Raw genomic sequence first — 18,003 nt, forward strand, 5'->3', positions numbered from 1 at the left:
AAGTCCCCGGTCATCTTGCATGTTCGATGGCTAGATGATAAGTTTTTTTGAATGAAAGGAATTCCCTGGTCAAGATCTTGCCGGAGATACTCGTTGAGATTCATTCTCATTTTCAAAAAAAAAATAGTCTGAATAATATTATATATATATATATATATATATATATATAGAGTAATACTCCAATAGAAACCAAATTAAAATAGAAACTAGAAACCACAGGCCCAGCCCACTTTTTAACACTCCCAGCCCACTAAAATGATCCAGCCCGCTTATACAAAACCCACTTGCACAGTTAAAAACGATACACACCGATACGATACACACGATACACACGTTTCGCGCACAACGGTCCATCACCTCCACTACTCCACTGTTCATCATCGCGCTGCTGCACCAAGCTTCAGGTACGTCTCTAATGGCGGTTTCTTCGACTTTTTCCCTCTTTTTTGTTCTAATTAGGTATATTACAGCTTCTACGAAGAAATTCGAGGCGATTTTTGGATCTCGGAACCGCAGCTCAAGCACCGCGCAAAATCACTTCAACATTTGTTTGAATAGGTACTTTTCTGTAGTTTAGTAGTATTTATAGTTAGTTAATCATCTTAATCAACTCGTATTTTTAGTGTATGTCGGTTTTTTTGAATTTTAAGGGTTTTGTTGTATATTATTGTGAAAACTGACTTCAATCTACTAATGTTCTTTCATAACAGCTGTTAATTAGCTTATTTCACTCTGAAAGCTACTAAAATATGGCTAGAACTAGAGGAGGTATGTTAAATTAGGGTTTTATCACTGTTTTTTTTAATTATTTGTGATTTCAAGCATTTACTTGTCTGAATATGTTGATTTATTGAATAATATGTTGATGAATATGTTGCTGATTTGTTTAATTAATGAATATGAATATGTTGTTGATGAATAAGATGTTGATTTAGTGCATATTACTCATGTTAATGCATATTACTAATCTCAGTTTGTAGAGTACGTAGAGTACTGATCTTAGTGTGTAGTGTGTAGAGTACGTAGAGTACTTAGTGCATATTAATCAACTTAGTGTAGAGTAGTTAGTACACAACCAGGCTGAGACATATGATTTTATAACATATCTAGATGTTAATCTAGATCACTTATCCAAAAGCCTAATTGACAGATTTTATAACACTAAGTTGAATCATGATTAAGCTCCCAAAGTAGAAACAAATGCCGTGGAAAAGTACTCTTTATCTTAGCTAATAAACTCAGATTTAGTATTGAAAAGATGCTTAGCAATTAATAACTGACAGATATTAAAGCAAATATTTAACTGGTATCCCTCTGCCATGTTCAAACTCAAAGTTGATTTATGATGAATCAGGCATTGATTCAGCACCAATGTCAAGCAGCTTAATATGATTATTTAAGACATGGCTAGCTAATTTTATGAATTAAGTAATTAACATTAAGTATTACTAATCAATTCTTATTAGTGAAGACTGACTAATAATAATTGATTTGAGAATTGCAGACCTTCTTATTAGTGAAGACTAACATGTATAACCGAAATATTTCTTTAATAAAACTCTTGTAGCAGAGCTAAGTGCTAAGTGTTTCTAATCACATAATTTTTTAAGCCTAAATAACAGAACAAGTTAGAATCTATTTTCTTCTCTTGGTAACCTCAATTGAATTTTATTTATAGTATATATCGAATGTCTGTATATTTGTGTGTTTTGTTTGTGAGATATCTATCTTTTTAAAGTAGACTAGTAGCTTAAAATCTTAATTCGTTTTAAAGGATTAGATAGGTGAATATCACTATCACTAAAATATATTAACTATATCACTAAACTATATTAAGTATATCACTAAAGTATATTAAGTATATCACTAAAGTATATCAACTAAGATCACTAAAATACAACTGCTTAGTATAAATTTGGGAATATACTTCTTGTTAAATAGTATATTTTACATGTATTTGCAAGTTTTATGATTTTGCAGGTTACATAGTTCAATGCAGAAGAAGTACAAGACTTCGTGCACATAGTTTGTCAAAGTTTACAAACACTGCAGATACTCCTGTAGATTTAGAATCCGAAGATCAAGCAAACATGAATACCAACACCATAGGAGACAAAAGACCACTTGCAAAAGTCTATCGACGTCCAGATAACAAAGTCATAAAGGCTACTGCTGGAAGAAATATCAAAACTCTTGTTGTATGTGATCAACTACATTATTTCTTAGTTGTATTATTGATTTATAAATTAATCTAAATCATTATTTTGTATGATTTCATAGGGAAATAAACTTGTTGATGAAGTAGAAGGGGATGAACATAATTGTAATAATCTGGTGGATGAACAAGATGGAGATCAAGATAATGACAAACAAAGTGATGAAGATATGCAAGAAGGTGAAGAAGACAGTGCACAAGAAGATAGTGCAGAAGACATGGAGCAAGACGATAGTGCACAAGAAGGTGAAGAAGGTGATGACGATAGTGCACAAGAAGGTGAAGAAGGTGATGAAGATAGTGCAGAAGAAGAAGATGATGAACAAGACGATGTACTAAACGAAAGTGAGGAAGAAAATGAGGATGAACAAGAAGAGGATGAAACAGAAAATCAAGCTCAAGTCAACAATGCACAACCAAAGATTAAAATAACAAAATACAAAAGGAAAAAGGTACACTTTCTTCACTTTCTTCATTATTAATTATATAGTATATATATCGAATGTGCTTAAATTAGATTTTAAAGCATCGACGTTTATATAGTCTTTAATTATAGTATATATTGAATGTCTGTATATTTGTGTGTGTTGTTTGTGAGATATCTATCTGTTTAAAGTAGACTAGTAGCTTAAAATCTTGATTTGTTTTAAAGGATTAGATAGGTGAATATCACTATCACTAAAATATATTAACTATATCACTAAACTATATTAAGTATATCACTAAAGTATATTGAGTATATCACTAAAGTATATCAACTAAGATCACTAAAATACAACTGCTTAGTATAAATTTGTGAATATACTTCTTGTTAAATAGTATATTTTACATGTATTTGCAAGTTTTATGATTTTGCAGGTTACATAGTTTTATAAATTTGTGAATATACAACTGCTTAGTATAAATTTGTGAATATACAACTGCTTAGTATATTGTTTTATGTTCTTAACAGGAAGCTGCATTTGAAACTCATATACCAAGAAAAAGGATTGCTGGAACATTATATCCACTATTGAAGTTCATGAACAAGGATGTTAAGGTATTTTTTATTTATTTCGTTACTTAGAATTAGAAATTTGAGCACAATATTTTAGTGATGCCCTGCACTGTCGTTTCTTGTGGTTTCTACAACACTAATTATTTCCTCTTATTTCATTAGAAAACAGAAGGGGCTAAACATATAAATAAGAAAAAAGACGAGGTCAAGATAAGGATATCTCCAAGGCATTTTAGTAAGATGGTAGGTGAACTCACAAAAGAGCAGAGGGACTGGGTTACAAGAGCTGGTTTTGCACTCTTACTGGATTTTGAGCTTGACATTTTGCCAACCAAAATCGCCTACAATGTACTCCAAATCTTTGATCACCACTCAATCTCACTGAAGCTGAAGGATGGAGATATTAATATTACAAGTGAAGATGTTTATGATGTGTTAGGCCTGCCAAATGGAGGACATCCTATTATTCTGGCATCACCTGGAAAGTACAGTCAAAGAATCAAAGATTGGCATGCACAATTCACTTTATCTGATCAAATAACAACACAGATGATTGTTCAAGTGATGAAAAACCAAGAAGTTAATGATAACTTCAAATTAAACTTCCTTCTTGTTATGTCAAATGTGCTTATTGGTACAAAAGGAGCTTCTTATGTGGACAAACAACTGCTGCAACTTGATGATAACCTTGACAATCTCAAGAAGTATAACTGGGCAGATTTCCTCCTAGGCTACCTTGTAATTGGAATGGAGAGTTGGAACAGAACAACAACAACATTTTTCCGAGGATCACTAATCTTTCTCACTGTAAGACAACAATCTAAATCTTTTTTTTTCTCGTCCGTATATTCTAATAGAATATAAAATCTAATTAATAGTTTTACTTGTTTCACTTTGTAGTTGTTATATGTCGACCGTGTGAGGTACAAAGGAATGAACCTGGTTGATAGACAATTTCCTTCCTACAATGGTTGGACTCTAGAAATGTTGAGACAAAGACAAGAAATTGAGGTGATTGACGGAGCTTTTGGAGTTGGATCAATCCAACCAAGTTTAAAAGAATATCTACAAAAAATTGATCCTTCTGAACCTCCAAAGACAAAGGTATGATCCTGTTTGTATATGGAATACGTAGTCGAAAACCTATCTTATTCTTTTTATATAAAAATGTGTTTCATCCTTAATTGTAGGTAAATGAGAATGAACATGGAGACTGGGATACGTGGCAGTATTGGTCAGAGGTGGATAGAATTGAAAAAGATTACCTGAAGAGAAAGGAGTCAACATCACAACAACCTCATGAATCAACTCAGTGCCAAAGTCCACAAAATACACAGTATTACACTCCTCCAACAGAGGCAGCTGATGGAAATGTTGAACAAACTGAAGAGGTACATTATATATGAATTAGTAACATACTACTAAAATTCATGCAAATTATCACTAAAAACTACTATATATATCACTAGAGTATATTAGATAGATCACCTATTAAAATATTATAATACTACCATATATATCACTATATTTCAATTCTAAATTTTGCATTGACTTCTCAGGATGTACTTCATGATTTACGTAAAAGGGCAGAGGAACTTGTGGACATAAAGTCCAAATTTGATGAAGATTTAGTGAAAGCAAGGGAAAAGTTTCCCGATAATAAAAACTTTGCTATTATCGGTGAAATGCTGAAAGAATATCTCATTCCTAACCAGGAAACTGGTGATGATTTGGGTGATGAATTATCACCTGAAATTGTCGCCAGCCTAGAAGTTGTTGAAGAAATGGACAGAACCGACATTGAGATCCTTGCTGAGCAACAGAAAGATGATGAGAGATATGTCCCTCCTTTTTCCCTTGGCCTGGATGACATAGAAAAAGAAAGCAATCAAAATTTGGTCACGCCAGAGCCAGAACCACAAGAGAGAGAAAAAAGCAAGAGGACAAAGAAAATTGGTCCATATCAAAAATCACCCTATGTCAACAGGGTGATTGATATCAAGCAAAGAATGAACAATGAAGACTTTGGATATTGGGTCTTCTTGCTAAAGAAAAAGGGCGAGCTATTGTAAGTATTTTGCCCTTTCTGCTTTATACATTACTTTATCTGCCTAATACTAATTAATATATATAATTACAGGGATGATTTGTTTAGATGGGAGGAAGTCAGATGTATAAAGGAACACTTGTTGACGCTGAAACCAAAAACAAGTGTATACTACTCTGTGATTGATACATGGGCAACAATCCTAAATGACAGTGAAAAGTACAAGGCAGATGGGTCACCACTAAGACTTTTCTGCACAATAGGAGATTTGGTAATATATACTGCCTTCGTATATATATTCTAATTAATTTCTTTCAGTTATTTCATAACTACATACACCAGAATCTAATATATTTATACCAACCAGATTTTCAGCATTGATGCAGAAAAGAAAGTCACCGAAACTTATGATTCGTTTGCCAGTGGGATGGACAAGATTCTTCAAACTTTTTCCATCAAAAAAGTGGAAGACGTGGAAATGGTAAATGTCATTTCTTAACTAATTTTGACATAGATCTCAACATTTCTCAAATATCTTTAACTAAAATATCTCTTAATATGATTACAGGTGTGCTTTCCTATTAATAAATATGAGCATTATTATTTGGTATGCTATGGTATCAAAACCATGGGATACTTTATAATTGACAATATTAAACGTGAAGCACAGCCTAAGATGTACTATAGCAGAGTTTTGGAGGTTTTGGTAATATATTTTTTTATCCTTCATTCCACTATTATGTATATAAACATGCACTGTTTTAAGTCCACTATACTAATATTTTACTTCTCTTTTACAGCATTCTCACTTTTGCAATTATATAAGTAGGAATGAAAATCCAAATTTGGGATCAAGAGTGCGGAAAATGAAGCCTCGTTTTGTGAAAATGCCATGGCAGACTACTGACAATTCCACAGATTGTGGTATCTTCCTCATGCGCCATATGGAAACCTTCAAAGGAGATATTAAAAACTGGAACACTGACTTAACAGAAGAAGGGGTAAGATTAGTTTAATATTTTACATACTTATATACTGCTTTACATTTTAGTGATATAGTTGACATACTTTAGTGATATACTTAATATAGTTTAGTGATATAGTTAATATGTTTTAGTGATATAGTTAATATGTTTTAGTGAAATTGATTAAAGTGTATATAGCTTTGTAATTCAAATGTGTATGCAGCATGTCCTTAATTTCTTTTCAAATTGCTCTGTTTATTAGGCTTAAAAAGTTATGTGATAACAAACACTAATAAAAAAATTATCATATTGCAGCCAACACAGGATAAACAAATAACTAGGCTGAGGTTCAAGTACAACACAGCAATCCTATCTTCACACCTGAATGAACTGAAAGAGCCTATCACCACAGAAGCTGTAGCCTTGTACAACACAGCAGAGAAGCATAATATCATCAACGTCGTCCTAGCTGGAAAAGTTGCAGAAAAGTTTCCAACTAAAAAATCCGGCAAGAGAGTGAAATTCGCGGTGAACTTAATAAGTTCTTTCCACGAAGCAGAAAGGTCGTCTCAAGAAGGACCAACTCCTTCTTAGATTTAGTGCATTGTTTTACTGCACTTTTATAGAATATTAGAAACTGATTGAACAGAATTATTAGATGGCTGAAAATTATCAGTCCTGTTGAGACTGAAAATGATTTAGTGGTTTGTTTTTGTAAAGATATGGTTATTTTGTTTTTACCAGCTCAAAATGCAATGGTAAATATTTGGCTTTTTTACTTTTGTTATTGTTTCATTTTAGTTTTATGATTTTTCATTGTTTTCATTACACAGTAAAGCAGGATATCACTAAAAAACCACACATATCACTAAAACTTGGGATGTATACTACTAAATTACACTGATAACACCACTAAATTACATTACCTATATCACTAAAAACTAACTCATTTTCACTCCAAAACTTGACAAATTCAGTTTATATATTCAATATAAACTGACAATGTATCAGTACTCATATGCTTTATAAAGACAATTTATAAACAATCAAAATGTACTCAGAAAACATAAAATCAAAATGTACTTAACAATTTATAAAGACAAGTGCACAAGGTCTTTTAAAATTGAAAATTAAAATCATATTCACAACATATTCGAAACTACAGCTCCTCCATCCTTCTTTTTCTTCGGACAAGTTCTCGAATCATGAGTGGTTGCCGAACATTCTTTACATCTTCGAACTCTTTTATTTGCTTTTGTCATTGCTTTCTCTCTATCACTCACAAGACGCTTGAAATAATTTCCCTTGTTCCTGGAAACAGTTGGTGCAAGAATGGTAATCTCTTCAACCGGCTGTTCACCTACCATAGCTGCCATATGATCCTTTTTAGTAAAATCAACAGAATCTCCATCATACTTTTCAAAATCACTACTTATCTGCTTAATGATTTTGTGAACATAGTCAAGCTTATCCATTTCAACTCCAGCTTTGCTAAGAATCTGACGAAAATCAAACCATAAGTTTGTCAACTTCAACGACACTTGCTCCATTTTAAAATAATCCGAACACACAACATTAGATTCCAATGAAGTGCCACTTTCTGCAACTTTCATCCAACGATTAAGCACGAGACTCCTTGGAAATTTTGTGACACCAATCTGCTTTAAGCCACAGAAAGCATGCCTACAAACAATTCCACACATAACAAATTGTTTGCATGAACATACGGCATGTGATTTGCTAACAGTAACCTGCAAAATGAATCATAAATCACCATTCAAATCACCATTTTGAACCATTACCAATATGAGATATGCTTCAAAAATAAAATGACATAAAAACCAAAGTTCGGCAGGTGGTCCAGTACATTTACTTCCAATCCAGATCACTACTAATGACTAATTGCAATACAAAACAACTACTAATGCCACTACAATTTATCAGAATGCAAAATATTTTAATAATGCATTACTAAAATTATATTATGCATATTTTCAAATATTTTATATTTACTTTCTGTTCCACAATAACAATTACTACTGTAAAAAAAATATAAATCAAAATTAGAATATATAAAATACTACTATAAAGGGGAAAACACATACCTTAAAAAGTTTATCTTTAACTTTGACATCCTTTATTTCAAAATGAGTTACCCCATCAACTTCTTCACTCATTCTCTTGATTTGCATATCCAAGCAAGATGCCAAAATTTCTTCTTGAACTTTGTAAAAAATGGAACGTGTAAATAGCTCAGCTGCATCATCTTCAATGAACCATCTTGATAAAATGTTTGGTTTGCTTGAGTTAGACTCATGGTCTAAACGTTCTGTTTCATTCCGCTGCCTATGCATTGCACTCTCAAAACGTATCCAAAACTCACATAAAGTATCACCTTGCTTGTGAAACTGTGAAAAGAAAAAATTTTCACTTTCGGACCTTGAAGTTGTCCTCATCAAGCCAAACATAGGACTGTCCCTGAAATAGGCAGGAATCCACGACTTTCTTATGTCATACATATCTGATAACCATTTGTTATCTTCCAACTTAAACTCTCCTATAACCGCTTTCCATCCACTTTCAAACTCATCAATTTCCAAATTCGATGACCATATGTAAGTTTTCATTTTCTCCATAAAGTCTGTTTCCTTACACAAACGATTCCCAAGCTGCAATATTATGGAAAATTACATAAAATATATGACAGTAAATTTCAGATGCTAGGAACCAAATTTCTAAAAAACAACTAAAAAACTACCTTAATAGGGAATTTCTGCATTATATGCCACATACATAGGCGATGCTTGCTAGCAACCAAATCATTATCACCACAAAATGAAGCCGGCACAGATACCTTCATTGCAGGGCACTGATCAGTTATAAACACCACTGGATTGCGTCCCATGGCCTTGACAAAATGTTTAAAGGCCCAATTATAATGAGCAACATCTTCTTTTGATAACAAACAAGCAGCAAATGTGACACATCTATCATGTTTGTCAACACCAGTGAAAGGCGCAAAAATCATATTATACCTGAACATAGATAAAACAGATTAAAAACCACATAAACTAACATATACCACTAAAATACACTGCAGACATCACTAAAATATATTTAGGGTATCACTAAAATATACTGAGATTATCACTAAGGTACTGCAAATATAACTCCAGTATACTATTGTCTACTGCACCTTGAGCCTTGTTAAAAAGATTAATTAAAAAAATTACAAATATACATACTTTACTTCATAGTTCCAGACAAGGTATTGTAGTATAATATAAACCATTATCGACATTCTAACAACATTACATAAAAAGAAAACTAATAATTCTATTACTAAAAGAAAACAATTTGAAATGTAAAATAACTTACTTGTTAGTATCAAAAGTGGCATCAAATGACACAGCATCGCCGTATATTTCAAAGTTCCTCCTACTAGTTGGATCAGCCCAGAAAAGCATAGTCAAATGCCCGTCACCATCAAGCTCATAAGCAAAATAAAATGATTTTGATGTCTCCTGTAATACTTTAAACTTGTCAATCAGCATCTGTCCATCCCTTTCACCGACAAATTCTTTTAAATCCCTATTAAAATTCCTGAAATCACGTAATGTTGCCCCAACATTACTATATCCACCTGTCATCTCTTTGACCAAGCTAAATGCCTTGCTGCAGCCGATATTTACCTTCGCAGCATCAAAAACAAAACTTCGCAAACTAACTGTCATCTCTCTACTAGACCTCAGAAACTGTCTACCACTTTCACTAGCAAGCGGATGGTTGTGAAGTTCAACAAAATTGAAAATATAATATCTGTTCTGGCTCCTAATTTTCATGACCACTTTTGCTTTACATCCACACCTCCGTGACACAGTACGTCTTTGCCTAATTCCTTCAGAATGACTTCCATCAACAAAACCTTCCTTACTACACACAAAATGTTTCAAAATTATGGTACCATCAGCATCTCTCTTCTCCGTTGTTTTTCGTACATCAAAACCCCCTAGCCTCCCATACTCTCTGTAAAAGTTGTACGCCTTATCTAAGCTATCAAATGACTGATTTTGAAACGGTACTTGACTTCCATCAACAGAAATAGGCATAAAATACTTCATACCACCAGGAGAGACAATGCAATTCGTCACTGATTTTTCGCTTTCTGTTGAAGAAACAGGAATACTAACACTAACATTAGACGAATCACCGCAACTTGAACCTGAAATACAACAGACATACTCAAAAATTATATAAATAATACTATAATACTCTAACAGGATCATACTATAACTGCCTACTGCATCACATTGAAAATAATAAACAAACACTACTAATATACTGCAACACCTACACACTAACTCAGTCATCAAAAACTTGCAATCATACATTAAAAATCAACAATACAGCAACTACATATCTAAAATCTATCCAAAACACATACACTAAAAAACACACAATTCCAATACAACTAAATTATATTAGCTATATGACTAAAAATCATATATAAACACAATTACTATAACTAACAATCATCAATCCAGCAACTACATGTCTAAACTCTAACTAAAACACAAGAACTAAAATATACACAATTCGAATACAACTAAATTATATTAGACATATCACTAAATAGAAACTACAAGAATATGAGCATGCCTAAACTACAAAAGCAATATGAGCATGAAAACACTGTAATCTGATATAATCATCAAATTATATCAAAAAACAAAAACAGTGAACAACAAACTTTACCTTGATTATCACTAATCTTCGTTAAGTCTGATATAATCATCTTCAGCAATTCGAATCTACTTCAACCACACTTTCTCGAGCTCGAATTATAGACACAAAGCAACAAAGAGAGAGAGCTCCAGAATAACAGAGACAGAGAGCTTCAATCAAACGTCAAAAACAGACAAAAGCCAGCTCGAGTTAGAGAGTCGAAGCTCGTGTTAGAGACACAGAGCAATAGAGACAGAGAGATATCGAAGCTCGAGCAATAGAGACAGAGAGCTCGAGTTAGACAGAGAGAAGACAGTAATCGAAGACTACAGTTTTAATGGCGTCGCTAAACTTAGAGAGAGAAAGCTGCTAGGCGCTGAAATCATGGAGCGAAGAGAGAGAAACGGAAATCAGTTATGATATTCAATTAAACAAAATCTTTGTTTTTTATATTTTACATATTTTATTATTTGAATGGCTATGATTGAAAGTAAATTATATTAGATAGATGGTCAAGATTAGTTCTAAGTTTTTATTTTAAAATTGGTTTCTATTTGATCCTTGGCCTATATATATATATATTTTGATATATTTTTATATAATATATATCGTATATATAATATCTCATTAATTATAACTATAATCTTATTTGTTATTAATATTTGCAAGGATTTCATTTGTATTTTTTTTTTTTGAGAGTAATCTAATTTGTAAATTTAATTACCTATATCTCGATGAATTCGTGATAATTAATCGATACTTTCTTTTATGATTAATTGTGATTTGTTTAGTTTATTTATTGTTAGGCCGAATAAAATCACTATATTATTATATATAGTGAACACAATCAAAACTAACACACGAATAAGAGAATAAATTAACTAAGCTCTTATTAACACTAATCACAGTAGCTTACAAATACTCTCTTAGTGATTTATAATTTATCACTAAGAGCTGCTGGGTTACAAGAATAATATGCTCGATATTCAACTCATCTAAAGTAAACCCCGATCTGTGTTTATATACACAGTTACATGATATCTACTGATTGATTTACTAATAATCTGCTTCCCAAAATAATCCAATCAATAGCTATCTTCTGCTGTCCTGATCTGCACAATCTTCCTTAGTTTTTATCTTCCTTGTTTATACAAATCTTCTCTTAGAAATCAGGCGCCTGCAAACTCTGATCATTGTTAAACTCTGATCCAGCTGGCAGTCGATAAACTCTGATTCCTGGTTAAACTCTGATCTTCATTTATGCACATTAAACAAGTTAGATACCTGTGACATCATCAAATATGTAACATTTATGATATAATTTTTTCTTAAAAGTTTATTTTTTTTATGATAATTTTTTTATTTCAATTCGGTCCATCATAGGACTTCAGTTAGGAAAAAATGACATTTCAATTCTCGATTTATATTGTACGGTCTAATTTTTGACCAAACTAACCGAATGCTCAACCCTGAACCGAACTCTAGTCTGAACCTAAAATGAGTTATAAATTTGAACCTAAACTCAACATAATTTGTAATTATATAAAGTTCCTTTCATCAAAATTTTAGCTAAATTATCTTGTACACCGAGGTCCACTATCCTTTCAAGATCTATTTCAAACATTCTAAAATAAAAATAAACAAAAACAAGAGTAAAATGAGCAATATATAAAATTTAAATGTATTATATAAAATTAAAAAAGTTAATAAAATTCTATTAAGAATATGTCGGTATGTATATCATTAAAAGAAAATATTATAACTAATATTTAAGTGAATTTTTTTAATTAGATACTAAAAGAAATAAAATAACAAATAATAATCCTAAAATAAAGATATAAATAAGTTAGACAAAATAAATAGCCAACAAAATGACACTTGATTGTCATATGCCAAATATATGACTACAATTAAGTCTTCTATAAATGGTATATTAAAAATCTTAACTTAAGATAGAATTAGCAAAATTCTCTTCTCCCCTACACGTGGACCCACTTCACCACCGAAAAATCATCCATTCACAACAAATCTATCATTTACATTCGTCTCTGCCACCGCCTCTTTTCTTGAACCATCCCTTTCCACTATTCAACCTTCTCTCTCCGTCAGCCACCACCCTTTTCATTCATTCTTGTACCCAGTGGCGTAGCCGTCACTACAACCATTCCTTCTCAATACACAACCATCCTCGATCTTCTCAATCTCAGTCTTTGTAATTCCTTCAGACTAATACGTCTCATCCTACAACCTTCTTGCCGTCTAGAAATCAACAAAACTGTTCGTTCGACGTCCTAATCTACAATTACATCGCGACAGACCCTTCTTCGATTCAACCATCATCATTGTTGATTCAACTCACACAGCCATACTACCGCTCTCTCTGAATTAATCATTCCGATCACTCAAATCTTGAAGGATCAAAATTTGATATAAGAGTATGAGGAAGGGTTGGGAAAAATAGAGTGGAAAAATCTCTCGGTGTGTGTTATTAGGATGGAGTGTCGTAGATAAGACCACTGATAATAAAAATAAAACCAACTTCATGTTGCAAATAACAGGGTTCTTCTCTACTGAGTTTATCGCTAATTGAAGAGCAATATCAAAACTTCAAAAACTATTAAAAATGAAGAAACATGCAACTGGAATACCATGAGGCCGTTTGTATGAGTTTAAAATAAGTGCTTTTTGCTTAAAACAAAAAAGTGATAGAAGTTAGTTAAAACTTATAAGTGATTAAAGTGTTTTGGAAAAAAGTAGAAGTCATGAACAAAAGTTAGGAATCCCAGCTTTTTATAAGTGCTTCCCGACTTTTTACACAAACGTACGAATAAGTGTTTCCAACTTAAACTCCAGAAGCGGGGCTTAAAACCCGCACCCGAACACCCACAATGTTTATACTGGAATGCGAAGGTAAGTTATAGCGGCAGAACCAAAATCTACTTTATAAATTCAGTTACATATATCTTGATGAACCGGTAACGACTAATTGATACTTCTTTTTATGATAAATTATGATTTTTCAATTTTTTATAATATATTTTCTCTTAAAAGTTTTAGTTTTTTATGATAAAAATATTTATTTCGGTTTAGTCAGGTTCGGTCCAAAATAGAATTTCATTTCAGAATTAAATCAGTATCTTGGATCATATTGTTTGTCTCTTCGAATGTGAATTTGTCATGTCAGAGGAGTATACTTCTTACGAGCCTTTCAAGTTTGATATGAGATTAAAAAAAATCCATAATTTGTATTTTATACATCTTTTAAAATTTAAAAGTAACATATTTGAATTGTTAAATACATAATGTTAATTCAATTCAATAAATATAAACGAAAGAGATAACCCAGTAGAATAAAAATTACTTAGATACTCAAGAAAGTAGAATTACACTTTAAATTTGACCAAAAGAGAAAAAGAAAAGCACATAGGTGGTGATATTGCACAACTCTAGATAGAGTTAGTTATTTTGGCGCCTCTGAAAGTGTTTGTCCTAAATCCAATCATGTATGATGAGTTAGGAAATACTTTCTTGTATTCGTATTTGATTTCATTAATATTAATAAAAGACTTGTTTTGATTTTATTATGGGATTTATCTATTTAAAGTGTTTTAAATAAGATGTTCCATAGTTTGGAGTAAAGCTTCTAGAATTATAATGAGATTATAATAGTGAGATCTAGAAGATGATAACTCTGGACTTAAACAGTTCCTGATCATAGGATAACTAATCGGAAGTTAGTAAATCCGCAAAGATTGGTACATACTGTGCTTGCTCCCTTGAGGAGGATGTCTGTTCTCATAGGCATTTGTGTGGTGACACTATAGCCAGTATGTAGGTGCTTATTGGGGAATAAGTTCACTGAACATGACTCGATAAGTTGAATAACTAATGGAGATTACTCACGTGTCAATAGTTATTCACTGAGTGATAGTTGTACAAGTGTCCTAAGACTTGAGATCGTTAAAGTTATCTTATATATAAAGAACTGTGCTTTGGTTTAGTCCTTAGTCTCAAGGACAACCATTAGGACTATTCTGGGCATAGGGATTTATGTATAGAGATAGTTAACGTCAATAGAGGATCTACCCCTTCCAGTATAGGAAGAGAATATCCTATGTTATTCTTTCTATGCAAGTTCTGGAATCTCTGGCCAGAGTGTATGAAATTAGAAAGGAGTTTCTAATTTGCATTAATATGAACTTCGCATTAAGAACAAGAAATCATATGATTAAATTTGATAGGCTTGACACGAGATCCATGCCTTGTATTTAATCGGGATATTGTAAGGGTAGAAGGAATTAATTGTACGGTAACTAGTCACTGACAGGTTCTTGTTATTCTAAGCAGAGAATTTATATTATCCGGATAGTCGCGATATGTTGAGAAGCATCACTCACGATGTAGAATAAATATAATTAATCAGTTAATTATATTTAGTGAATTTTAGAATTCATATAAATAATTAATAAAAGGTTTATTATTATTTATTTCTACTACCGGCATAATATTGAACCTACAGGGTCACACCATAAAAAGATTAATTTATTGATGAAGGGATTTTTTGAGAGAGCAGGTTATTTTCTAAGGAGTTTAGAAAATAATAATAATTAAAATAGTTTTAATTATTATTTAAACATTTTATAAGATAAAGTGTGGGATTTATATATATTAATATATATTGATATAATAATTGTGTAAAACCTAGGAGGGCCCTATATAAAGAAAGAGATGAGAAGGCTTTAGACAACTGGGGTTTTGTGAAAACCTAGTAGCCTCCCTCACCTTCTTCATCTCTCTCTCTCTCTCAAAAGCAGAAGGGCTCCATCTTTATAAAAGCTTCATCGAAGGATTAATCTTGGTGGATACCGGTAGAGTGCTTCACGCATTGAGAAGCAACTGCTAGGACCTCTCTTTGTCTTCCTTGGATCGCTTTTAAAGGTTAGAATTCGATTCTAAAACTATTTCATAAATCGTATGTGTAATTTATGTGTCTTTCTATATGCGCGATTCATGATTTACGGATTGATAATTGTTATATCATGCTTCCGCTCTTCCGTAAATTCCTTCAGCCTCATTTGATTTTTGAGAATCTCCACCCTTGATCAAAACAATCCGGCGGTGTATTTAAACACATTATCACACCTCCCTCACTCGCGTATTTCACTTCTCCAGATTTCATCTCTCACACACACAGTTGAAACAATGGTGCTCGGTATGCCTGATGGCTAGTGGTTGTGGTTTGGCGCTGGTGTATTTTGTGGTTTGACACTCTCAGAGACGTTGAGCAAGTAGATTCCAAAGCCGCCGAAATATCGTAGTAATATGCTTAATATGCAGAAAAACTTTACGGTGAAACCGTTGAAGGCTAAAGTGAAGCCGGAGATGAAAGCGATCCTGAAATCAGCTCACAAACCAACGGATGATGCCACAAGGGATGCTTGATAAACAATTTATCAGGTGTTCTATATACTAGGTAAGAAAGTCAATCAACCCCCTTAAATTTTGTCATGCATATATTTAAATTAATCTTCTTAAAATTTTATTATTACTTTAATAAAAAATTTATCTAGGGGCAAAAATATACTAGGTAATGACAAAAACATATTTAGCGCAACTATTGCACTAGTTTTCTAAGTGAAATAATAGTACATAATAACTAGTCTTACAATAGTTTTTTAAGTAAAGTAGAGTACTAGGTTTGAGAAAAATCATAACACTACTAGTATCGTAGATAATGTTGTGACACGGTAAAAAAAAGTTGTAAAACGGTTAAGTAATATTATGAAACGGTAAATAATTATATTTAATGGAATCAGTCATATTATCGTATAAAAAAATCGAATAAATTAAGATTGAACTTTGAAAAATAAACTAATTTAAGTGAAAAAGTAGAAAAAAAAATAGTATATATAAAAAAATGATTTAGAGTGTATTTTAATATACTCCCTCCGTCCCACCAGATTCTTTACAGTTTCCTCTTTTGGACGTCCCACTCATTTCTTTACATTACAAAACTTTTCTAAAATAGTTAATGGTCCCACCACTTTCCCACTTTTTCTTCCTTTTCACACTACTTTTACAACATTATCTCTATTTTATATATCAAAAATCAATGGGTCCCACCACTTCACCCACTTTTCTTTCTCTTTTTCACTACTTTATACATATTTCTTAACCTCCATGCCCACACTCAATGTAAAGAATTAGGTGGGACGGAGGGAGTAATTAATTCAACGAGTTAATGTAAACCGATTGACTGCTAGTTACAAAATATTATATACGACCCTCCTTACTTTCGGAGCTGGATTCGCTGCTGCTCTCTCACTCTAAATCTTAGTTACATAATTTTTTGATAAAAGTCAAAAATTATATTATGCAAGTACGAAAATGCCCCTAAACTAACACCTCATATTTAACTTTAACGGAAAGGTTATAAACTACAACACAATATGATCTTTAGGGTGTCGACTGTCACGTTTCAAAGTATGAGTATTCACCTGCCAATAAGCCAAAGTTAAGGGTTACAAACCGTAATAAAATCTATGATAAATAAATAAATATATGTATTTAAACATTTTAATTTGTATACGTCTCTGAAATCTATTAATTCTCTAAATTTATTTTCTTGAGTTTAAAAATGATTAACAAATCTAACGAAAATATATGAACTTTATGGATTTTCTCATAAATACCCAATTTTAAAAGAATTTTTGCAAAATTACTGTCACGTTTTTTTGTCAGGATCTACATACTCGTAAATGAGTTGTATCTCGAGATACAATAATCGCTTCAAGAGATTTCATTCATTCAAAAAAGATTATCATCTAACCGAAATACATGCAAGATATCTCAGAACGTTTAGATAATAATACTTTAATGTCTGAGAGGAAAAAGCCCCTATATATCTCTACCAAGGATCCTGCAAAAGACACACGAAATAAGAACATAAGTTCATATATAAAAATTATATACATTGCACAAATTATAAAGGATAATATATCCAAAAATGAATTATTTCTAAAAGTGTGTGTATATATATTTCCTAAAGTAAAAA

General features: G+C 32.1%; 2 protein-coding genes across 2 annotated transcripts; one reads left to right on the top strand and one right to left on the bottom strand.

Moving 5' to 3' along the window:
* The first annotated feature begins 1,771 nt into the window (after positions 1-1,771).
* On the top strand, positions 1,772-6,343 carry LOC108194980 (uncharacterized). The gene is made up of 11 exons (XM_064093126.1): positions 1,772-2,198; positions 2,281-2,667; positions 3,168-3,254; positions 3,375-4,019; positions 4,113-4,316; positions 4,403-4,603; positions 4,772-5,280; positions 5,353-5,530; positions 5,627-5,740; positions 5,828-5,965; positions 6,060-6,343. The coding sequence occupies exons 1-11, from the start codon at positions 2,091-2,093 to the stop codon at positions 6,273-6,275; spliced, it is 2,787 nt and encodes a 928-aa protein (XP_063949196.1). The 5' UTR covers positions 1,772-2,090; the 3' UTR covers positions 6,276-6,343.
* A 905-nt stretch (positions 6,344-7,248) lies between these two features.
* Positions 7,249-11,496, bottom strand: LOC108201385 (protein FAR1-RELATED SEQUENCE 5-like). Its single transcript, XM_064093174.1, has 5 exons — positions 10,980-11,496; positions 9,603-10,446; positions 8,983-9,259; positions 8,330-8,893; positions 7,249-7,975 (listed from the first exon to the last, which is right to left on the bottom strand). The coding sequence occupies exons 1-5, from the start codon at positions 11,017-11,019 to the stop codon at positions 7,367-7,369; spliced, it is 2,334 nt and encodes a 777-aa protein (XP_063949244.1). The 5' UTR covers positions 11,020-11,496; the 3' UTR covers positions 7,249-7,366.
* Positions 11,497-18,003: the final 6,507 nt, after the last annotated feature.

The sequence above is a fragment of the Daucus carota genome, chromosome 5 (genome assembly GCF_001625215.2).
Source record: "Daucus carota subsp. sativus chromosome 5, DH1 v3.0, whole genome shotgun sequence".
Lineage (NCBI taxonomy): Eukaryota > Viridiplantae > Streptophyta > Magnoliopsida > Apiales > Apiaceae > Daucus > Daucus carota.